The following is a 25,844-nucleotide window of genomic DNA, read 5'->3' as shown; positions in this document are numbered from 1 at the left end:
CTTGTATGGCCAATTTTGCAGGTGTGCCCACATTACAGACCACAAAATACTGAGAAGTGCTCTTTTTGCAGCTTTAGAGACGTGCTGAGATTATCTGGTGCGTTCACTGACAACAGTTGGATCTATCAAATCCACTGGGTGGCAGCACAAGCTCCTGGGAAGTACAAGCCCAAAGATTCACTGTACAAGGCACGGCCTGTTTAACAGCCTGTGTGAGCAATGTGAGCATCCTTACCGAGCCAGCTCCTATTCAGGTACACCGACACAAACACCGGAGGAACCGTGAAGAAGTCCACCACCGAGTTCACCTCCAACCAGAACCACAGCTTGTCATTGGCAGCAATGAACTGGTGGGAATTAAGGATTAGAGATAAGATTCACTGTGTTTAGGCATACGCATAAGACTGGAAATAAATGACATCTTTTAAAGAAACAGTGTGTATGTCTTTAGGGGATTTAGTACTGTCTTGTGGTGGAGTGACGCAGAGATCGAAAAGTGGCTAATGGTATGCCACTCGCGGTTCAGCGGCACCAGGCGATCCCAGCGGCATAATGTAAGCCTTCAGCATCATCAACCATCCCTGGGGTTGTGTGCTGCTGTGTTTCATCAGCGAATACAGTTTACAAACTGCACGTGTCCATGTCAGAGAGCCACAACGACAAAGCCCCATGATACTGTACTGTACATGTATATTTTTTCTGTCTTGATTGACCACGTAGCAGACTGCCACCGGCTGAAACTTCTCCAGGTTAATATTCCTTCAAAGTTCTATGTTCAGGAGATTTTTACCAAAAGCCAAATTATCTGCAGAAATCTCTTCCTCTCTAAAACAAACGGACCAGGTGATTAAAACCAGTAAAAAAAATAAAGCAGTGTTTCCGTGACGCTTTTTCATATGTCGCCGTCTGGCCACTTGTCTAGCACCTGCTAATGTGTGTTCACCTAGTTTCCATGATAACTTAAGATCCAGAGGTTTAAGAGGTTCTTACTGGGAGTCTCTTACTCTCCAAAAACAAATGGACCCGGCCGTTTAAACCGGTAAAAACACTGAGAAAAGCATTTCGCATATAATGGTCTTCTAATAAATAGCCTCCTAACTATAGTGGCTGACGTAAAAAAAAACGCAAACGGCTTTATCTAGAGCCAGTGTTTGGTTTATCCTTTCTGGCCCACTGTAGAAACATGGCGTTGCAACATAGCGGGCTAAATGGACGAGGACCCACTCCCTATGTAGAGATAAACTGCTCATTCTAATGTAACAAAAACTAAACAATTGTTATCTTCAGTTGGTTATACACTGAAGAAAACATACTTACTATATTATTCCATTTCTGCCAATACATCCCCCTAAAGTCTACACACTGAACCTTTAAAATATTGGCAACAGTTCAGTTTTACTTACACGGAGGCCGAAGTACAGCAGGAAGAACACGTTGAATGCCATGTCGATCTGCAACGTGAAGTCTTTGTAGAAGTTCTGGCAGGACTCGATCGGACTATTAGAGAGAGAAAAACAAAGTATGTTATGTTTTGTTATGTTATGTCTTACAAATATTGCTGGTCATGTGAGGAAAGGGTTGGTAAAATGCACGTATATCAACAGTATTAAAAAAAAAGCATAAAAGATGCATTCTTCTTTTCCTTTTTCCATTTTTAAGATTTCCAAAAGAAGAGGAACTTAAGTGTTGACAAAAGTGCAATAGTTGGTATTTTCCAATGGGTTTTCTGTTGAGAAAGGACATGCATTAATTGTCACACAAGCAATAACTTGTCAAGATACCTGATTAACCCTTAAATAACTGCGAAACAATCTGTCATATTCCAGGTGCAAGATCGCATAATGAAAATGGTGCCGTTTTCCTTTCAGGCCTGCATTTCCGATCTCATGGACAACATTTCAGGTAAATAATTGAGTCAAAACATGATGGAAATGCAGAGCCAAGGCAGTAGTTTAAGGGTTAAAAATGCATGCAGGGTTCATATCTTCTTTTATGAAATCAGGCAGCCATAGCAAATGCTAGCAATGCAGTGAAGTCTCACCCTCAAAAAGCTCGTATCTGGCACTAAGAATTCAAATAAAGAGAAATGATTAACCAAGTGAATGTGACTGTAATAGATTAGTAGGACTGTGTAATAAAAATGATGACCTGGAAGTTAAAAGATTTCCTCTCAAAATGTTGTTCACTCCTAAAATGAAAACCCCAGACATTCAAAGTTTAACAAGGCGGTGGAGAAAGACAGTTAATAAGTGCACAACTGCAATGTGGAATATATGTTTGATTAAGACATCATTTGAATGAATAGTTGAGTGTAATGAATACAAATATAACAGAACATTTATATGATGGTTATTTGTATTAGTGATGAAACAATAAGTCAATGATCAATTAGCTGTTTGCCAGAAAATTAATGTAAAACAATTTTGCTATTTGGTTCATCTTTCAAAGGGTAACTTTGGTATTTTTCAACCTTGAAATTGGGCAGCAGCAAAACAGGCTGCAATGTTATGTTAAATTGCAATTGTGCATCATTAATTCACAGCCACTAAACAAATAAATCAGAAAAATTACTCTTTGGTTATGTCTTCAATATTCATAGACATATGCGACCGTTGATGAAGAGCAGCAAACAGATATTGCTTCGTTTTAACAAGATGAAAAGGTTGGGAGCCACTTCATTAAAGCAAAGGTTATTGTGAATCAAGTCTCTTGCAGCATGTTAGTGCCAAGCAGGTCCCTCTCATACATTAAGTTAGTTTGTTTTCATGCCTGTTTGTTAGTCTCCTCCCTGCAGGATCCCTACATTCACATTCACGAGCTCCACTGATGCAGACCACATCACTCAACAGTAACAATCTCCCCTGTGCTGTTTAATACCACTCGGATTAAAGCAAATTGCTTTTGTTATGTAAAATAAAAAAAAAATCTCATAAACTCCCTTTGATAAAACACTGTCCTCCTGGAGTTGGAATGAGGTAACCGTACAATACCACAGGGATTATTCTGAACCGATCTGATGCACAGCACTGACACTTTACGATCAGGAGGTCACGGATGAGATGAGAAGGACACATATCTTCATCAGCGTCAAACAATCGTCGCGTCTCATCCTGAATTAAATGGAGGCAGTATTTATAAAAATCCTTATCAGCAGATGGTATATTGCTCGAGCTAGGCTGCACTTTTTTAACCATCAAGTGTAAACTTGTTGTTGCACTGCATTTGGGTGCTTTTTTCTATAAAAGGTGCTGAAATGAATTGGTCAGAGAATGAGTAAAGAAGTCCCTCTTAATATTGTGTGCAAATCCTCTGGATGTTTATCCTGAGGCCATTATGATCGCAAGAAAATTAAATGTTGTAATTAACTTTTGAACATTTAAGGCAAAACAATGCACAACCTGTTAATGCAGAGAAAGAGCAAATTTATGGGTGAAAATCACAGTCTTGCCTTTTTTGTATTTTACAAAACAACTGATGCACACAGTTATCTGATGATGTGAAGACAACTGTTTGTTCTTTTTTTTCTCTACTTTATGTTTTCCTCTTTCTGATGCATGCTTCTTAGCACTTAAGTTTTGTATATTTGTTTTCTTCTCTTTAATTCAACCAAAACCTGGTAACTTTAACTTATCTGTTGCACTCAATTGTCAACCAGTCTTCTCTAAGCCATCTCTAAGAATAGCCCTAACACGTTGGATAGTTCTGCCCTGATTCACTCTAATGACACATCAGCCCGGCAAATCCCTGTCATAGCAGGGTGACAGACCATACAGTGTGGAGGCAGACCTGCGGTGCTGAGTAATTGAGTTCAAGTAGACCTGGTTTGGAGGAGGACTGTTATGGATCACAAACTGTCCCTGCCCACAGTCGCTCTGATGTCTCTCTCTATCCCTCATTCAATTCACATTAAACACGACAGACCAGCTCACATGTTGGAGACCTTAATGTTGTCTGATGGCGCTGCTGGTTACAAACCTAATGGTTGACAAAAGCTGAATCCACTGAGGGTAAAAGGTTACGCAGTTAACTTTAAACAGGTTTTAAAAAAAAAAAAACCTTAGTTTGAGGAATATAAGCAAGTTTTTTTCAACAAAATCATTATTTTCATTGGGTCAGACTTCTTAAACCCAAAGGCATTAATGAGTTAATACAAGACTCGTGCAAGAATTTTCTACAGTTCCATTTACAATCATTCAATTTCTTTTCATTAACAATTAACTAATAATCTAACTGCAGTTCTACAGAGTTGGCCTCTTTTAGTTCATGGTTATGGTTTACAGCCCCAAAACGTACAATAACATTGCTTTTTAAGCTTAGTGCTGTTTAAACCATTTCCAAATGCATCAGAAATCTGTTTTCAGCAAGGAAAAAAAACCCCAAAACATCCCAACACTCCAAACTCGTTAAAAATCAACACTTGGTCAGTAGCCCTCTGTTACAGAAACGGATGCACCTGGACACTGTTTAGCATGAAACGTATCAGGCGACTACATTTGTTCATGCTCCAAGTAACTACCAGTATAAAGAGAGAGGAAGTCCTTATGGGGGGGTGGTTGAGAGGAAGTGACTAGATCAAACAACCTCAGAGCTTTCACCCAGGAGCACGCTGTTCATGTACTCTGGGAAGCCATATGTCCATCAACTTATTTTAATAACACAGTGTGCTAGTATGTGAGGCATGCTACACTACTGACGTGTCACGTGACATATGTCAACCTAAAGTTTTTCAACTACATTTTGCGATTATTTTGAGACTGTAAGAATTTAACAAGCAGAAAATATGTATTTCCTTTGAAAACAGAGGTCTAATTTGAAAAGATATTGCATGTAGCAAGTGTAAACTGACACAGTGGGCTTTTGTTGCAGGAGAGGTACGAAGAGTGTCACTTTTGAAAGGTAGGGCCACGGACCAAGCATCTCTTCTTGACAATTTGGGAGTGGAAAAATGTTGATGCAAGCTCCCTGCCCAGCACCAAATCTTAGACCAACATAGTGAGTGGCTAGTTAAGGAATAAAGTGTAACACTGAGCAGCTAAAAGAGACAGAAATTTTTTTCAGAGATTGGTGGAGACTAAAACAGAGCTCAAAAGTTACATTACTTTTGGACACCAGGTGGACAAAAACAACCAAAGAGCATGAGCTTGTCAGAAAAACACTACATATGGTGATACTGGATCTGTCTAGCTAACTTTGAGACCTTAATAATAATGTTGGTTTGTCAGCTTGTTGTGGTGTTTTTCTACTCCATCTGCTTTAAATATTCAATTTGTTCGGCACTTAATGTTAAGGTATGACACTCAGTTTTACTTTAACATTCAAGAAACAAAGAACAGTTTGTCTTACAAATGAAATGCTACATGGATGCAAAGTAAGACACCACTTTAAGAAGTAAAACTCCCTGTGAGACCTAACTGGCTTTTTCCTCTCTGTGCAGCTCATATCTTGAGCTCTCTATGAATCTAAGTGGGTCTTGCTGCGTTGACGTCTCTCTCTGTGTCGCTTCCAGCCAGGTCAGTCTGTCCGTCATAAGACAGCCTCAGCAGCCCCGCAGGACTAATTACAGGAAGGGCTGTATCTGTTACAGTCTGCTGCCACTTAGAAGCACGCAAGAGAGCAGCTAACTGGCTGCTCTTTGGCTTTAAGTACTAGGCTTGTTGGACTGACAGGTCGTGAAAAAATACTGTGTGAATAATAGAAAGACCTGGACAAGACTGAATAAAAAGTGGGACAAAGAGCCTTGTAGATGAATATGAATATAAGTTATCGAACAGGTGCTGCGGCATCATACCTCATTGTGTATCTAACAATGCCCTTTCTTAAGCGTGAAAAGGTTAAAGACAGAGGTTGTAGGTCATCCTTCATCAGGTGAAAAGGTATCAGGCGTCACTACAAACAAGTTCTGAGAACAGGAAGCCACAGATGGCATTGGTGAGGATGTAACTCTACCTGAGCTTGTCCAGTTAATGAAATGAGATCATGCCCACAAACCACATCAGAGCAAGCCAAGCCCTCAGCTGTATGCCGTCTTATGAAATAACAAATAACCTGAATGCCTGCCTCCAGGATCCTGAGCCAAATTACGCAAGTTTACAGCCCATTTTCTACTGTCTGCTTTAACATTACTCCCAGCGGAGCGGAGACTCCCTCTGGGGCTTGATAAAAGCTTTTATCCTGGTGTATTTTGTTCTACTTCTTAATGGCACATCCTGTCCAAACACCACCAGGCTGCTGTAACAGCACACTGTCACACATGGAGCTAAAAGGCTCTTCCGCTTCCTCCAGTTCGATGAGCGACGGTGATTGGTTTTCAACAGGAACTTGGGTCCTTCCTGCCTTTTTGAGAGTCTGATCCCTTCATTACAGAGATTAAGCAAATTTCATCTGTGAGCACGGGCTGTTTGTTAGCAGAGCTCACCGGTAAGCTCACAGCCATTTACCTGAAAGCAGATTGGATATAAACAGCCAGCAAGTATGTGCTCTCAAACACCATATACAGAGCACGAAGCACTCAATGTAATTAAGTCTGGAACTACAGTATGTGCATTATAGGAGGATTTATGAGGACCCAGTTAATGGCTGAGGTCTCTGACACTGATCTAAATCATAAATGTCTGAAAAATATACACTTTGTTTCATTCAATTTTTAAAACTGAAGCAACATCATTTAAACAGCAGGATTTTAAATGACCACATAGCATAACAGAGCGCTGCAGGAATCAGTCCTGCAATGTGGAAATGAGTAAGCAATTTTGCACTTCGGCTTAGATGCCTGAAACAAGGTCAGAGGTTGACACAAGCTTAAGAGGTTTTCGCCTTTTGTTCTAGGACATTAAATACAAAGGTAAATACGTACATTTTGAAGCTTTTACATGGGTTAAAATAGGTTACTAACAAGTGGTTAAATGAGACTGCAGAACATCATCACACCAAACACGGCTGTATTGCTATGTTAACTCATGCGACTGTGGTGTAGTTTGTTTATAGTCTAACGTTAGCTTTTTACTTCTGGCAACAACACGTGTAAGCAAGGGCATAAATTTTGTTTCAGCTGGGGTGAGGGGGTAAATATAAAATGGGAAGGTTTAAGGATCCTCCGCCATAAAGTTTTTAGCATCAAACACTTAACTTTCTTCCATTCTGGTGAAAATTCATGCACCGGTTTTTGCCTTTTCTGCATCAAATTTATGATGTAAATGTAATTAATTTTGTCAAAATAAAAGTCCTATGCTATTTTCTTGATTTTATTGGGGGAGACGAATGCACAAGTTCCAAATATCAAGGGGGGCATGTGTCCTGTGTCTGCCCCCGTCTGCCCTGTTTCCAGGTTTTCTGTATCTCAGTGTCTCTGCACCATCACTGCAGCCAGTGAATAACTGTAATGGAGTAAAGTGGCACTTTCTACCCTGAAAAAAAAAACTCCACTGAAAGCTTTGAAACCCAAAATCCTCACAACTGGAAATGTTCCAGCAGAAATATACTCTGAAATCAGGGAGACATTGCAACAATAGCAACCAAGATTACAGGTTTCATGATGTTAGCATGCTGCTACATGTAGCAATATATATAAAAGGTAAACATTTGCAGTAGTGTGCCTGGAGCAGATGACCATGTAAAGAAATTCATTACAGGTTGATGTCAGCTTGTCTCAAAAGTAGAAAAAGACATTGGGAACAGTATTCAGAACAGTCTGAAGCCTGAGGTTTTTGCTCACAGGGCTCATTTTTACATATGTTACTTATGTTACTCATTATGTGAAACTTTGGCCATGTTTAATATGAACATCTGACATTTAAACTTTACATATATGACAGAAAATAAGGAACAGGCACGATAAGGTCCCTTTAATATAAATATAATACTTACTCAGAAGAATCTATGAAGTATATAACAAGGGCTCCGATGCTGAGAGCAAACACGAGCACCACCTGAGAAAAAAAGAGGAAAAAAGGAACATTTTAATCAAATTGTTATGACACTGCTAAATTATCCAAAATATATTTTAAAAAAAAACTAGTTCAGACAGTAGATGTTTAATCTTTGGATGCTTTGAACTCCAGTACAGGAAATGGGAAAAGGAGGACACCAGCTTAATGCATTCGACCTGTTTAGTTAATTTATTCTAATATTTAAAGTGATGTGGAAGAGTTTACAAAGAACAAACTCCAAAAACTATCTGTTTTAAAAAGCTTTTTTTAGGAAATACTTTTTAAAGTGTGTTATTCAAAACCAGGTTACAAAGTGATTTAAGACCAGAAAAATAAATGGATCAGGGTGAAGTAAAGAAAATATTAGCAAATTACAGTTTAAGTAAGAACTGAAAAAATACACTGACAGACACAGAATATAAGATGAAAATAGGAAGTCTGGGACGTTTTAAAACATTTAAAACATTTAAAATTAATCTTTTTAATTTAATAATTTTATTAATCGAGTAAGCATCTTTATTTTAATATAAAAAATCTTAAGAATTCCATTTTTTTTCCTGCTTTGTTTAAATTTGAATTCCTCAGCTAGCAGGCTAACATAACAAGACATTTTTCATTGTTTTCAGGCATTTTATAAACTAAGCAATTCATTCTTTAATTCAGATTTAAAAAAAAAAATAATCTGTTGAAGCTCTATATGTTTCACTCTACAGCTTATGTTCTCTGAAGCTGAACTGTTAAATTATATGTGGACAAATACACAAATGTAATGAATAGAGGAGAAATGCGTTTCCAGGTGTGTAGCAAGTGTTTAATGCCTATTAATGAGCATCGGCAGACCTTGATACATCTCGTCAGCCTGTTATAATTGTGTTATATAAACCAAAAAGAAAGAGTCACAGTTTGGAACAGCAGTGTCACAAACAGACTTATCAGTTACTGTATATGCGACAGTGTAAATAAACACACAGGAGCTCGGCTCATCATGTAAATAGGCAGCGGAAGAGTGGGCGAGGTGACAGAAAAGGCTTCAGCTTTCACAGACACAAACAAGGAAGGCTGCAGCTGAGCCCGAAGCTTTCGGTGGCCACAGCGGAGCAGCACAATAATAAAAACGGGGCATTGCTTTGACTCTGTCACTCTGCCTTTCTGCAGGGGGAGACGCTGCTGAATAAACCGGAGCCTCGAGTGAGCTGAGAGATGTTCAGAGCGGACTGGGAGGCAGGTTGCAGGGTAATAAACATGAGATCGGGAGGTGTTAGCAAACAAAGGAAAGAGTCGTCAGGTGACAGCTCTGACACTGATAGAGCTCCAGTGAAACTTGAAACGAATACCACAGGAAATGAGACTAAACTGTAAATACAGACAATTAAATGGGAAGGATAAATCAACATCTAGATATTTAGGGGTCAAACAGAGCCTGAGGTGATGATCAGTGTTACCTGTGGGGAACCAACCTGTGCTGTCCCCCGACACAGCGCCACTGTCACTCAGAATCACTCACTAAAACTGACTGCTGTCATGTTGTGTTTGTTTAACGAGAGAAAAAGGTGGAAGATGATCAGAAATGGAGGGCAGGCGACAAAAATCTCTGTTATCTAACTAGAGCAAAGTTATTACAAAGTAGGCTACAGAGCAACTAAACCGTCACAAACTTCATGAGGTTAATCATCTCATATTTTTGCAATGCAACATGTTTGCAGCTGTTTGGGATGGGCTGAGGGGAAAAAACAGATCACTAAAGTAGTTCGATTTATTTTATTTTTTATAGTTTTTAATTGAATTTTTAAAGCCTGAATCGATACACAGGGCTCAACAGTAAGGACTGCCCAACTGCCCCAGGCAAGTAAAATACCACATCGGGAAAGTAAACAGAGCAATTCACTTGTCCAATTAGGTGAGTTGTTAAAAAAGAATTAAATAAATCACTTCTCTGTTGAGAGTTGCACATACACAGTCGTGATCAGGCAGCTGAGTTGAAACTGAAGCCCGCTTTTTAATTATCCTGCATACAGGAGTTCAGTTGTGTGGCATCAGACAATGTGGGCGAAACTTGTTAGTCACTAATAAATAAAACAGTCTGTATGAGGGCAAGAAAAAAAGACTTTTAGGCATTTGGTCGACTAGAAAAAAAATCCCCATTAACATTTAACCCTGGTTCAATTCAACTGAGAAGGTGGAGAGAAAGTTGCCGCTTTTATTGTGGTAATCTATGAATAACATGATTTCATATCCTTATATCTCATATCCTTCATATTGTGGCTGCTGCCACGAGCAATTTACATTAAAAAGGTTTTTTTTAAAAAAATTCATTCTTTTGTGCGTGAACATATTAGTAAGTTATGTTTATTTAATATAAAACCTCATACAGAGCAAGGGCTTTAGAGGAATACAGTTGTTAAAAATAAGGCAAGGCAAGGCAAGTTTATTTGTATAGCACGTTTCAGCAACAAGGCAATTCAAGGTGCTTCACACAGAACATTGAAATACAACAACAGGGGGAAAGGAAACACATTTAAAACATTATGAAAGAAGCATGTAAAAGGTGATTAAAAACAGCAAGTGGGAAACAACAGAAAAAACCCAAAAATATAAAAACACATATATTGAAATAAGAGTTGCAGTGCAGAGTTTCGAAGTAAAATATAAAATTTAAAAAGTAAAAAGCCTTTTAGTCAAAGGCAGCAGTGAACAATCTTTTCTATGCAGTATATGATGCTGCTGAAATACAAGTCAGAAAGACTGACTAAAATGTTATGGAACTGCTTTTGGAAATACCCTTCATTATATACATTCTCTGGATATGATTCAACTTTTTCCCGTGGTCTTTAAAAAAACAAAAAAAACACAATAAGTAATAAATAAGCCTGCCCGTTGAAAGTCAGAGATTCAAATCATCAGTTGACCCCTTAGTCAACTGAGATTTCTTCAAGTTCGGCAGGCCTTTCTCATCTTATTGGGTTTTTTTTTGGTAGTTAATGTGTTGTGCTGTGTACTTCTGGGGACATTCTCATCCCCAGATTTTGCTGCAGTGTAAGCGCTGTTTACTTTTACACTAGTCTTTGGTATAAGCAGTTGCGGACATGATGCAGCGGCACAGAGGAGGAGAGACTTTGCAGCTTAAGGCCTCGAGATAACATTATCTTCTCTCTTCTACTTAAAAGTTAAATGAAGAAACTTAATTTTATAGATCTGAGTGCAGCTGTCACACTAAAGGTCTCATGAACCTTGTTTAAACTTTAAAACTTAAATGGAATAATAGAATAATCGTATTGAATAGCCATATGCAATTCAACATATATCTGAGTCGGGTACAACTCTAGTAATAAATCATTATCGAATTGCAATACTTTAAAAAAAAAGGGAGAGAGAGAAAAAAAAGCAATACATATCGATCATGAGGAAATGAGGGAATAAATTCAGGGGATAAGCTTATCATCCCAGGCCTTGTTAGAATACACCTTATTCTTTAATTGTGCATTAATAACTGATATTTAATACTCAAAAAGCACAGCATCTCATTAACACTTTTGCATGCATGTCCTAATTTTCCCTTGTAAAAGTCAGTGTTAATGCAGAGGAGGGCTCGACCCGGAGAGACACAGTTACGACCAGAAAGGTTTCTGCCAGACAGCAGAACAAATGTTTTACATCCTGAAATACACTACCAGGTTATCTGCGACCCTACCTGGCTTTCATCTATTTAGAAATGACACAATAGCCATGCTGAACAAGAAACCAATGAGCATCCATAATGAATGAGCTCAGCCTAATTCATTTCCATGATGTGAAATTGTATTGTCAACCAGCAACCACTGATGGCTCCGCAATGACAAAAAGCAGCCACATGCATTTTTAATCGACCCTTCCTCTTTGAAAGCCAGGAAATCTCTTTATGCCTCTGACCATCCCAGTTTAGAAACTGGGAACAATGTTGGTGCAACCCTAGAAATGCTAATGCTACCGGCAGAAGGAGATTCAGTGATGGCAGTAAATAAAACACACACGCTGCAACAAAGAGGGGGGCCAATCATGACCGGGGTTTGTCAATGAGGTGACAGCAGACGGTGCCAGCATTCATCATTCATCTCAGTCAGCGGATAATGATGCATCACATCTGTATCTTCAGCCACCCTCAGCCATTTGCTGGCAGATGGCTTCAGCTACAAGGAGGCACAGTGAGCTCAGACTCACAGGGAGGAGAGGCCGCTGCATGAGGACCACGAGGGCTGCCAAGACACACTCGGTCCAATTTGCATCCTTTTTTGACAACATACGCTTATGCTCTTCATTTGATGCTGCTGCCAGTTACAAGATAAGAAGGACATCACAGAAAATGAAAAATATGTCAAATAAAAATGTAATAAAGATCGGTCACTGTCATGAAGGAAACTACTCTAAGTGTTTTTATGAAACTTAAAGAGTAATTGTTGTTTTGTTTTGCGCTCTGAGCACCACAAGCTGAGTATCATCGAGTTTCATTACACTGGAAAGAAGGCAGACATCTCTATATCTCCAATATCTCCAACACTCGTCAACTCACAACAAAGCAGTCTAGACTGATAAATCGCTCTACAGGTAAGCGGGAAAACAGATATTTTGGATTCTGGCAATGAGTTGCCCCTTTAAATCTTAAATCTACAACATTTAAGAACAAGAAAGAGTAAAAACTCAGAAAATGAGGCTGGCTGAAAAAACAACCCCAGAGAACAAGACAATTATTTTCTCTAAATAATAAAGTTCAGCTGTGAAATGTTTAGAATAGATGGCTAAAAGTATTTTGAAAAATTTGCAAAAGCATTTATCATATTGGTAATCAGAAATGTTGAATAGTTATTCCTCCGGGTCCACTTTCTAAACAGATTATAACACCACGAAATGATCCTGTCTATGACGCACAGTATGTCACTGCTCTGCAGGGAGCACCAGCGAGTCTCAAGCATTCAGAAGTCAACCTACAGAGAACCCACTCATGCTCCTCCACTCTTCCTGGAGTGTGACTCACCATCAAGCAGCGTGAATAACCTGCCAAAGAAACGGGAACTTCGCTTGGCCAGAAAAATCTCTTTTACTGTGGGGAGCAAGCTCAAAGTCCAAGGTCGTGTCATCCATCACTGATATTTCAGAATATGCTTTTTTCTTTTGTAGTTGGGGAAAGAGACAGAGGATTTTATAGAAGCAAATGAGCCAAGGATGCTTTTACTGTGTTAAGAGCATTAAGTTAATTTAACTCTACAGCAGTAGTCCAATTAAAAGAATATCGTATGAGGGCTCATTAAGATTCAGGGACGATAGAAACATGTTTTCCAAATTCGGCAGAGGGAGGGTGTGTTACTATATGAGCTGCTACAGTATCTAAAACAGGATTTAGAAGAACCAGGGGTCAGTTTGTTCCATGTTCCCTTAAAGCGTGCGGTCACTGCTGGGTCAATGCTCTCATTGGTGGGATGCCAGAGATTTCTGTGTGTGGTCATCTTTGTTTAGGTAAACCCTTGTTTTCCCTGCAGGTCACATCCAGTTCACGCAGCTCTCACTAACTCTGTGTAACTTAAATGTTCACAGGAGCAGAAGTCCCTGACCTGATGTCTGTCATGGGAGTCTGTCTGACCGCTAACAGCTTCCCCAGGAACACAGAGCTGCTTTCCAAAATAAAATGACCTGAGGACTGTCCTGGTGATTCCAGCCCATCTGTCTGTCCTCAAATGCCACATTGATTAATAAGGCATCTTGGACATAATGCCAAACACAAAAATACAGAACAGCACAATAGGGGAGAAAAAAATAAATTAATGTGCCATCTTTAAGCTAAAAAGTGTGATTACAGACTTTCATATGAAATGCAAGTAAGTGGAAGTGGAAAACCATTTTTTTTCTTCAGATTTCTTTTTCAGAACTTAAAAATAAGTTGCAAGTGGCAGTCGGATCCAAATTCTCAGTTTTAATTAATAGAGACATTTTTTGTGGTAGGAAAATGCATTTGTTCGGGTCACAAATATAAGTGTAATTTACTGGGGATGCTGGGGAACATGTCCCCACCATTTTACTTGTAACTTGCATCCAGAAATGTTAACTAACAATTCAGAGCACTTTGAGAAAGGTGTATTTGCAAGTTAAGAAAATGTAAAATGTAAAGCAAATGTAGAAGAAACAAATTGCTAATTGTTCATTATCCATAAAAAAGTAACTAAAGAACAAACAAACAAAAAAATTCCCCTTGCCTACTAAATTTGTTTGAGGCTCATAATGTCCTAGAGGAAGACCCCCATACCCCCACTTGCTTCAATGAAACCTGCGTCCTTGATGGTAACCTAGGCTATGCTCTTTTGATGCACCATTATGCATTTTTTCCCTACCTCCTGTAATTATCGTGACTTCTCGAGAATTTCTAGTCAAAAATCATGTTTTCCTCCATGAAAAACAACAGGACATCCTTGTAAAATCTGTACATTCTCACTAGACTAAATACTGTAATTATTAGCTCTTTATATTATTTTTTTAGACTGGCTATGAATCACCCTGTACTGATACAAATCAGCACACTCTTTAACTTTACAGCTAAATCATTTTACTACACATATTTTGTTTTGATGCCTGTGTGGGTTAGAACAGCTGTAAATGTGTGATGAGCCTTGGATTGTGAGACACACCTTGGTCATCATGACTGTCCTCACTAACCAGACTTTGTTTACAGCTCTCCTGCACAGTTTATCCTTTGCCCAGGGTGATAACAGCAAATTAGCACGTTTACGACAACAGCTGTAAATGTGATCGACTGCAGCCCCGACAAGCACGGACTGCAGATGAACGCTGAAGACATTTACTGTTTGTCATTAGTGCTGAACTCCTGCTCCTGAGCAGCTGACAGGACATCTGTGATGCAACTTCAGCTCCACAATCTCAACCTACTGTTACTGTTTCCATATTCACAGTATTTGCTACTCAAGCACTGTGATGGATGATGACCAATGACCTCATTATGACCTTTTGATACTTTAAGGTCCTCAATTTTCTATTTGGAGCACTTAAAGCACACGCAGAGTATTTGTCAGCCCTGAAATGGGACAACACATTTATGGCTAAAATACTAATCCTGATTATATTGCTAGATTTCAGTAAATGGATGTCAATCAAAATTATTGGTCTTTGCTGATTAGGGTAAACAATTATCTAATGGCTCCTTTTGTGTATCAAAATTGTGGCTATTTTGAACAATCTCAGCACTGTACTTATCAACATTTATGTATTAAAAATGTCTTGTGCCGACTTATTCCTGATGCCGTTTAAGATAAACCTCAGTTCTGTTTATGAACGCAGCAACTTTTCAAACACACATGCAAATATAAGCTCTCTCTACTTGTAAATTATATGGTTAAATATTGACAGATTGGGCCTTCATGAGACAGCTGTGTTCCCACTCAGCTCAGACCTGTGTTCGCTGGCAGTGTCTCCATGTGCCCCATGCTTGTGGCGACAGGCAAAACCACAACACGCATACTAATGGAGTCTTGGATGATGCTCCTGAAGCCTCAAGCATGATCTTAGTATAACCTACCCAGCATGTGTTTTATAATCAGCCTCCAGCCTCATCTGCCTGAACGAGAAATTATGATTAAATGATCCAAATCACAGCTGTTCTTTGTTCTGTGTCACTCGGGTGTGTTTGACAAGGTCACAGGCGGGAAGGACAAACAGACATTCGCAGCTTAAAGGTCAAAACCAGAATATTTCAAAACAGCATCAATAGTTAACCCAGGGGCCTGGGACCTTTCCTTGCCAAAAAACAAAAGAGAAATCTGTCAGAAGCTGTAAAATAATTTGAGCCTCATAAATAGTGAAGGCAACACAGCCCATTAAGACGTCTTCCTAAATGGACACTACACTAACGAGTGGGCAAGCGAATATCAGATTGTTTCAGGCTAAGTGACGTGTTGCTTGTTAGAAAAACCCTGGCTTTATTTTGGCAAAGCTTCATGCACCTCTATGTTTTCAGAGCAACAGCAAGCTGTTGCTTAGGTGTGCTTGTTGGGCTACCTGAATGGTTTTGTTGCTTGTAGTATATCTGGACAATTTTTGAGCTCCATCTGCCAGAGTTTGCTCACTCACTGTACATTAGAGGTGGTGGAAGTCTAAATTAGTATATCAACATTACTTACAGGTGTAAATAAGTGCCCATTGATTTGATTTACCACAAGGAGGCTACTCTGCAGTTGGCTATTTTAATTATTTGGTACTTTAGGTTTTCAGCATTGGTGATGAATACAAACAAATCTGTTCACGCACTATAAAATTCAATATTTTCCTCAGAGACTTTTCCTCTTGTGGACCTGGAATCCAAAGATAGCTTAGCAAAGATAGATCGACTTTAGACTAGCCACTGTCCTCATCCCTCTATGACAGAAAAGGTTGTTTGCCAGTTATTCCCAAAACAATATATATGACCACTGGAGAGTACCAGTGACAGGCTCAAGTACAAACGGTCGGACTTTCACTAACATTGTTAAACGCTCACTGTTATGCACCAAAAGTATGTGATTGGGTTTTTCAACAATAAAAAAGGCAGCAAGAAGTTTCATTAAAAATATTTTTGCAAAGATGCAGTGTGCAGATGCTTATTTTCTCTGCTTTAGTGTGATGCATCCATCGATTTGTTACATTACCTACTTAAAAAAGTACACATGTATCTACAGTACATGAGTTTGTTTTACCTGTTTGTTTGACCACCCCAACCTCCTCCTTATGCAGACTTTGTGGCTCTTTATACTACATCCCCTGACTTCCTCCTTTGCTGTTGTCATAATTACTATTGCTACTAAAGGTTGCTGCCTACCAAAAATGGAAATATAGCTCATAATAAATTGCATACACAGACAACGTCTTCAGCTGTTTTTTTTTTTTGGGACAAAGACAGTCTTGTCTATTTAGTGGGGTTGTCTGCCACCAAAATATCAAAAAGTAGCAATTTCATGAAGTAATACATTAATATTGTGTCTTCAGCTTGTGGCCCTGCTCCTAAGGGGTCAAAAAAAGTTACATTAAGTAATTGACAGCTGTGACGTGTCCTATCAAGCAAGATAACTGTTGCTGCTATTGTGATTGGGATCAAACTCAAGGGAAAATAATCACTATGCACCTCAAGTGTTCAGTGCAAATGTCAATTAAGTGTTGTCCATCGTAAATAAAAAATGAATTTTGTTTTGCAGATGATTACTTTCAAATGAGTGACATGCAACTTTTGATTTATGCCAACATCATTTAAGTTTCAATTTGCACTTTAACAAAAGAATGATGGGGACATGAGGCTGAAGTGGGCTGTCTTCATTAGTTTTATCATTAGAGGAAGCTTCATACACAGCACCGTTTTGAGATATATGAAAGCATTGGATGGTAATCGAAAAACTTAATTTCAGCTTGGACAAAAGTGTCACATTACTCATCATCAGATAAGATAACAATCAGATTGCATAATGGGCTGTAGTCACAGATGACAGCAGCAGAAGGATGATATATATTACATAATCCCCAGACGTGTGTGGTAAGAAAGTAGCTCAACATGTGTCATTCTGATCATGCCTGAGCTGTTCTATCGATCGAGTGATTCACAACTGAAATAAAGCTGAAGGACACAGAGCTGGATGGGTTTATTGTTTCAGTCTATAAGCTGCAGGATCAGTGACCCTGCCAGAGATATTCCCCCATCCCCTTGACTGGTTAATCAAGGACATTTGACTTATCAGTAGGAGAGGAGTGACCATGATGAACCACAAGGTTGTTGGCTCATAACTGGGAAATGGCAAGAAATGGCATTGAGACATTAAGTTAATGTTTTGTTTTCTTAACTTTCCAGTTAATAGCACCAAGAATCATCTTTAGTGCCAAAACTGCTTAACATCTTTTTTTTCTCCTCGGCTTTATGCCTTTACTGTCTCATATGCCGTTTTTAATCATCATTTTGGCAGTGTTCAAAAACGACAAATCAAAAAAGATAATGGGCTCTATCTCACACCTAGCAGCCCAGTGCAACTGTCATTGCTAGTTTCAGACCATTGCAGTTGTTATTTTCCCAGCCTGTACCCAAGCTGTGTAAGAACTTGCACCCATCTGTGCACCCATGGGCATATAGGTCTTAAATTGAGGCGTGGTCAGGTCAGTAGCTATTTTCAGGCAGCAAAAAGCAACTGCGACAGTGCAGTATTTTCCTGGTATTTAATGGGTGCATTATTCATTTGATACTAAGATTCAACAGTGAGTTTCAGCTTCTTCCCTCCGGATAAAGATATTTGTCCCAAGGTGTAAAACTAAGCGCCATAAAAACAGCTTTGTTCCAGCTGCCATCATGCTGGTAAACAAGCTGTGGAAAAATTGCACAAGATCATTGTGGAGCCCGTATCTATGATTTATTTATTCATGGTTTTTAGATTGTTTTTATTTTGAGGTTTTATTATCTAGTTTTGTGTTTTTATTTGTATTTATCACATATTTGCTCTTTTGATTAGCACTGGGGCACTGTAATCACTTAAACTTTTGTCTTTTTGTCATGTTTTATCCGGTATCTTTTCTGTGGTGTCTAAAACTGTGTCAATGGATGGCTTGTACTAAAAACAACAGACTGAATCACCTACAGGTACAAATAAAGTAACTTAAACCTAAACTTGAACCTACAAAAGGGGATTACAACACACACACAAACTACTCATTACACATACAGGGAGGTGCATTGTTGAAGAAAATATTAAAGGGATACTTTGCCTACTTCAACCAGCTTTGTATAATAAAAAAAAGAGGGTAGTATATGTAAATGTACCGTAGAAAACTTCCCTCCATCTAATTAGGGCCTAGATATCCCTCCTCCCTCTAAATCATGTCATTTGGCAGTGTTTCAACGGCTCTTGGGGCTGTTGTTTGAACTTCAGGCTGTTCTTCCATATTTTCATATTGCCACAACCCTGCCACTGTGTACACAAAGAGTATACAGCAGATCAACAGACACACCTGCCACTCTGTCTCTCCCCAACAAACTCAGACCAAAATCCGATCAAACTGTGAAAGTAGGCATGACGTCACCCATTAGCAGGAATTTTTATTGGTCTGATGCATTCTGGTAGTTGTAGGTTTGCTACCTTTCGAGCAAAAGCCAATGCTAGTTGTTTTTCTCTTTTATCTTTGATCATGTAGCACCAATTTCAACAGTATTTGCGTCTTTCTACTGCAGAGATGGCCTTGTTTTACTTTCGTTACATCCACGAAATACTTCTATAAGTGCATTCTCTAAATAAGAACATAGCAGAGAGCAGAGCAGAGCTGCTGTTTGACTCCCCATTAAGAGTGACACTGTGTACATTTAAATGGAAGTTGCAGCATAACTCTGTTTTTTTCTGTCAAGTTTATAACTTCAGTTTTTAGCTTTTCTTTCTAAATGTTCCACAATATTTGCTGCAGTGACATAACTGCTCTTACTGCATTACTCTCTGCAGAAAACAGCTCACTTCTCCACTTTGCCAAATCTGCTATGTATACAGACGTGAACCTGGCGTAGGGCCCCTGGCTTTGAAGTAAATGGGAGAGTCACTGATTATTTGAATTTAAGCTACAATCAAAATACATCTATGATTAATTAAAGGACTAATACAACCCCCTTGTTCTTGTTCCTTACTTTGCACCGAGATTATGCCCAGTCTCCCTAGCAAAAGTGGAGTTGGACACTCTCTAAATGCACTTGCACCATGCACTTTAGCCCATGTGTTATGGATTGTTTAAATAGAGTCAAATGTTTAGCAACACACGTATAGAGTATGAATGTCTATTAAAACCACATGCTGCCATACAAAAATAAATAAAAGAAATAAACAAATCACACTGGAGCTTGTACTGTTGGTCCGCTTTTCTTTCCAGAAACAAACCACAAAGAAACCATAACCCCCAGTGGATGATCCTCTCTTATATTAAACCAAAGTAGTCTAACATTTAAAGAGTAATTTAAAGAGTAACCAAATACCCTTGAAAAACTTCTTCTCACCTTTCTGCAGCAATGTGCAATAGTACTCCGTTTCACCTCTGACCACACCCATCAGAGATGCTGAGTCAGAGGTCAAACCGACTTCCAACTAATGAAGACATTGAAACTTCGCCTTTAAGCCTGATGTTATGTAGCTGTTTACTAAGATAAAAACAAGGGGAAGCCGAAAAAAGCAAAGGTCATTCATCAGAGAAAACCAATTTAATACCTGCGTGCACATATTCCTGCTAACTTACTTTGGATTGTGAAGGATGTATTTCTACTGTTTACCTGACAACTGTTGCTGGGAAAAATAAAATAATAAAATCGCTATCACTGTGATAACTGTCCACAGTTGTAAAATCCTCCCTCATGGTATAACAAACCTCTGCACAGTGTTTTGGCATCAAATAAACAGATAAAACTGCAGCGCCCATTTCTATGGAACGTTCTGAGGTTCAGTAAATTTGTATTGTGCAACGTAAAAAAAGTTAATAATCTACAGTAATACTTCATTTGGACAGTACGCCTACACAGTATAAAGTTTTTGTAATATTCCACAGTTTAGTAAGATGATAGTCAACAATCGCGCTGTTTCACCTCATCTGTAGATGTTTAACAGATTATCAATACAGTATATATGACAATTCATGATAGGAATGTCAGTTTCGGTTAATTTTGCTTTCAATAGCCCAGTTAACCAGTAACTAACCAGTTAATCTTTAATGGGAAACAAATACAAAATAATATGAAGTACAAGATTATTGTCCTTTTAGTCCAGCGCTTTGCTGACTCAGCTTTAGCGCTGCATTGTGATGTAAATGTCATGCCCTTTACTTAATTTTCAATTACCTTTGCTGACAGACAGTCGACCATCTGCGTTAACATGCTGAAACATAGTGCTCTCTGCCCACCGTATGATGTTTGACCAGTGGCGATGGTCAAACCAGTTGACGCTTTTCACTGCACACTATCCTGATCAGATGGGAGCTAGCTAGCGGTGCTGCTCATTCAGTAATTAGCACTAATAACACTGTCCTGGTGGCAAAACCGCATTACAGCGTAACATTTTTAAATAGCAGCAATTTGACATTAATGGTCTTATTTGTCTTCATGAACTGTGTCGTTGCAATTGCTGTAGCTCCAAGTGCTAATTTTTTCACTGGTTACATCGCAAGGAGGAGCGGTGCAAAGTTGAATAATTTTCCAGTTAAGATGAAACAGCTGCTTTTCTCTCATGGTATAGGATTAAAAAAAAAAAAATCCATATGACGCAAGAAGCAGATGGCCCCCACACATTTATCACATGATCCAATCTAGCCACCATTCAAAAAAGTTTTTACATCCCCACACAAGGGGAGGGTTCCTACAGCGGCTGTTCCTGATAGCTCATTATCAGTTTTTATTTCAGCAGGGAGCCACAGAGCCTGCCTGGAGCTACTGCAAAGTGTCACAACGTTACTGCATTCAGCTGCAATTTGCAGAGGGACGGAGAATGAGGAAGCTCATAGAAATCTTTGCAGTCTTTACACTGATGGTCTAATACTACCTTATACACCTGCATGAGCCTCAAATGCTGAACTGTTCACTGGTTACATAGTGCATGGGGAGATATTAAAGTACAACATGCAATATGAATGGAATAATTTTAAAAGATGATTTAATTCAACTTTACAACTCCTCTTCTTCCCTGGAGGCCCTTACAGAAAGATTGAATGTAATATTCAGGCTTGTACTGCATCATTCAGAATATTACCCAGGTTGAGTACATTGTGCAGATGGTACAGTATCATAAGCACGGCTTCATCAATGGCTTTTCTTTCCGGCATACATACGACTTTCACACTGGAGAGTAAGACCTGTGGGTTTAAGGGATTTCTCTCTCATCTTGTCAATAAAAGCAGATTATTTCTTTGTCTACCAGGCTTCCTGTGGAGCCGCATGCAGCGGCTTCCTCATCATTAGGGATCACCACCAGCATTACGGCGGCTCCAAAGGGATAGGCCTGCTATTCAGTAATAACATCATAACTCCCAAATTTGGATGCATCCTCCTCTACAGCAATCCCATAGCAGAATTCACCTTACATTGAAAGTAGATGTCATGTCTGACATTTAATAGACCTTCACTAATAAAAGCCTTTAATCTACACCCATACAATAACGACACCCTTATTTAATTTATTTATGCATCTACTGAGCAAAACACTCTGAATCCAAAAGACTGCTAAATTTCAATGGGAACGCTCATTCAAAATGTTGCCTGAAGATCTTTAAGGGGACCTTTTGTGCTTTTCCTTTTTGTCATATATATGATGTAACAGTGTTGGATGTTGTTATTAAACGTGACTACAGTTTCAAATAATGAGATAAACATAAATAAATGTAATCCCTGTGACAAAAAATCTCAAACCTCAGACCATTCTGAATACTCAGTTTCCAATGTTTTCTTCTACTTTCAAAACAAGCTGACATTTGATTGTGACAAATATCATTATATGGTCATCTGCTCCAGTCACGTTACTAAAAGTGTTTACATTACATACACTGCTACATGTAGTTGCATACTTACATCAGGGCAACAAGTAAACTGCTCAAGGATGCTCAAAGAAGTTTAGACATACGTGCACAAAAGGAAGGTACCTAAAGTCGTTCCTGATAGCTCATTTTATGTTTTCATTTCAGCAAGGAGCCACAGAGCCTGGTGGGAGCTGCTGCAAAGTATCACAACATTACTGCATGCAGCTGCAATTTGCAGTGGGACTGAGAATGAGGAAGCTAACAGACGTCTTTACAGACGTCAGCAGGTGAGACCCAGGTTGCACTTGAGGGACAAACCTAGTATGGATAGTAAAAATGTTGGAGGTGTACACTTTGAGATACAAAATCTGTGCTTCTTTCTTTAACTTTATTCTTATCTAAACACCTCTTTAAATACATTATCCCAAACAATGAAAAGGGTGTCAGTTTGAGTCCTTTAAAACATGAAGGATGTCATATTTTAAGATTTTTGCACATTTTAAGAGATATTATGGGATTTTTAAGCTTGGTGCACATTACAAGATCATTTTTGTTTTATTTTATACCAAATCATGTTACTTGTTGCATGCATTATAATTTTCTTAAACACACATCACCATTGAGAGTGTATGTTGATCATATTACAATTATTAAAACCATTTTAGAAAATGCTCTCTGATGTTGAGAACAGCAGGTTAAAAATAACACCCCAACAGCTGCTGTCCAAATTACAGTATGTGGCAGCTTAATACGCATTGATTTATGACTTCATATAAATAATACCTTCTCTGAATGTGACATGGGTTCAACAAGACTGCAATTGTGAGAAATGTGGAAAACAAAAATCCTATCTTGTTCTTCAAAAACAAAAACTCAAAAGGAACAGCAGCCTTATTTCTTCCTTAGTGCAGTGAATGCTAATAGGCAAATGGCTGTTGTTGTCGGCTATAAGCAGCATACTCCTGAGAATTAAGGTTTGCCTGGAGAAGAGCCTACAGGGCTTCTATAGCCACTCACACTTCCTGATTCACTCCTTACACCAACATCAACAACACACTGAGCTCTAATGAGTGCTGCTCAGTGAACTGGAGTAACAGCCTCCTGCTGGTTTCTATTGGGAATCCAAAAATGCAGGAAAAAACTAGATAGACTGGGAAATAGGTTCAGAGGTTTAAGAGTGCACGGTTAGATTTAAAAAGCTGTTTACAAAGCTATGCCAGTACAGAACACAGCTATATTCAAAATTGTCTGTTATACAAGAAGGATGTTCCAATTTTGTCAAAATGTAGTATACAGTATGCAAACAAGAGCAGCAGTATGCCAAAAATACCCAGATATCGCCCTGATCCACAAAAAAAATTATCAGCATGCAGACCAGTGTAGCTCGCCTACTGTATACCACAGTACAAAGCACTAAAAAGGTCACAACAACCATCATTTTATCACGTAGTTAATCAAGTTGTACAAGGAGAAAAATCTTTGATATGTTAACCTTAATAAACTTTTTTTATTAGGCACAGAGAAGGACACAGAGTGTCCCAGGGATGATGTTTATCTGTAGGCCAACCCAGAAGCTAACATCGCCCTGGTTCGCTTGTCAAAAAGCATGTGGGATTTTTCCACTGGATTTTGGATCATTGCAGAAAATAATCTTCACAAATGAACATCACTTTTAGGATTTTTTCAAAGTAAAAGCTAGTGCTAGTCTAAAAAGAACTGCATCACAATCTCGTAGCCAGCGCTAAGAGGCTGTAAAGCTGTGTTCAGCGTGGTTTGGCATGAAAACATTCTGTTGTCTCATTAAGCAATTTCTTAGCAATCGTCTTTTTTAAGACACATAAAAGCCTCAAAGTTTGTGAGTGGGGTATTTATTGATGTCGTAGTTTATTTATTTATGTCGTAGAACAAAACATTAAAGCCTTTTCAGCTTTTGTTAACAACAGACCTTATTTAAGACCCCATTGAAAAAACCCACTGACTCTGAGATGAAGGAACTGGAGGAGCTGAAATGCTTGAAAGATTTCAAGGTTTTAGGACTCATCACTGCTATTCTCTATTGAGGCACTTACTCACAGATAAACTGCCCTACGCAATAGTAGGCTGGGCTGGACTGGGACCTGTCTAGGGGTCTGGGGATCCTCCCCTGGCATTTCTTTTTTTTTTTAATTAACAAGCTGACTTTTGATGTTTTTTTTTGTCCAATTTAGCACATTATTAACATTCAAAATACACAAATAAAAACTCTAGTGCGAATCAAATTATTTTCATTGTGAATTAGAAAATGGACAGCCATCACTAACAAGATTTTGCCCACAAGCCGTAAGGTGAGTACCACTGCAAGAGGAAGTTTTGAATACAGCTCATGTCTGCTGTGCTGTTAAAATATGTAATGGCTTCTTCCCCAAAACTGCATTTCTGCACAGCGGCAGGGATAACAGTAGAAAAGTGGCATAAGACCATGAAAGCAGTGAGTCAGAGGTCTGCTGTGGAATACTGACTGGTGTTGTAGGTACAATGGAGGAGGGATAATTGTACCATTCAGCGACACACTCAAGTCACCTTTAAACTGTTTATACAACATTGTAAAATTGGTGGTGAGCAACGTTTTTCTGTTTAGATTAAAAACAAAATCCATGTCACCGACCCAATTATTGTACTAATAAGGGCATGTTCACCAAGTATGTTTGGAGTTTGAGCTGAGTCTCTTGCTCAAACATTTCCTTTTCCTCCCACTGACAAAATATCAAACTCAGCAGCACAAAAGAGGACAAAAGGTCCTGTGAGTCCATTTGACTTTTATAAACAAAGCCACTTACTGACGAACTTGAGCAAAACATTCAAACCAACTTTATCTTTTAGCCTTCCAACATTTAGAGGATGACATTTTTCCAAGTGTTTTGGTTGTCAATACACAGTGGGTGAATAATATACATGAGTATTACTGGCTGCTTTAGTTGGATCACACTGGACCGGAGCTGCTGTGAGCCACGAAAGGCAACTGCAGGAAACAGAAAAGTAAAACTGTGTTGGAAAACAACAGTCTGTTGCATTGCTGTTCTTTTGTCTTGAGCTGTGGTGCTGAATGGAAATCTGCCATTTTTTTTTTACTGCTGTGACTTAAGTGTTTTCATAGTTGGAACTATTAAGATACCTCACTGTTCCTCTCACTCACTCACTGCACGGACCTGGCAAGGCTCTCTCCCTCAGTGTGATAAGACAGAGCCGCAGGTTTCGCACCTGCTTTTCTCAGACGTTAAATTTCAGACACAATTTCCCCCGGCGCAGTGGTCAGTCTGCAGCGATAAATCAGCTGCAGCAGCTATTTGTTTACATTTGTATTCCCCCATTCCCATATTTCACACCTCTAACTAAAATAAATAGCACACAAGAACAAACATGCAATATTTA

General features: G+C 38.9%; 1 protein-coding gene across 2 annotated transcripts in view; it reads right to left on the bottom strand.

Annotated features, from left to right (window-relative positions):
* Positions 1-25,844, bottom strand: part of LOC121959156 (calcium-activated potassium channel subunit alpha-1) — a 111,445-nt gene that overhangs the window by 53,580 nt on the left and 32,021 nt on the right. For both annotated transcript variants that reach the window (XM_042508354.1, XM_042508355.1), the window contains exons 3-5: positions 7,864-7,925; positions 1,404-1,497; positions 236-347 (exon numbers count right to left, since the gene is read on the bottom strand). In XM_042508354.1, the coding sequence (XP_042364288.1) occupies positions 236-347; positions 1,404-1,497; positions 7,864-7,925 (268 nt within the window). The remainder of the gene's footprint in view (positions 1-235; positions 348-1,403; positions 1,498-7,863; positions 7,926-25,844) is intronic.

The sequence above is a fragment of the Plectropomus leopardus genome, chromosome 19 (genome assembly GCF_008729295.1).
Source record: "Plectropomus leopardus isolate mb chromosome 19, YSFRI_Pleo_2.0, whole genome shotgun sequence".
Lineage (NCBI taxonomy): Eukaryota > Metazoa > Chordata > Actinopteri > Perciformes > Serranidae > Plectropomus > Plectropomus leopardus.
Note: the sequence above shows the minus strand (reverse complement) of the source record. Positions and strands in the feature narration are given on the sequence as shown.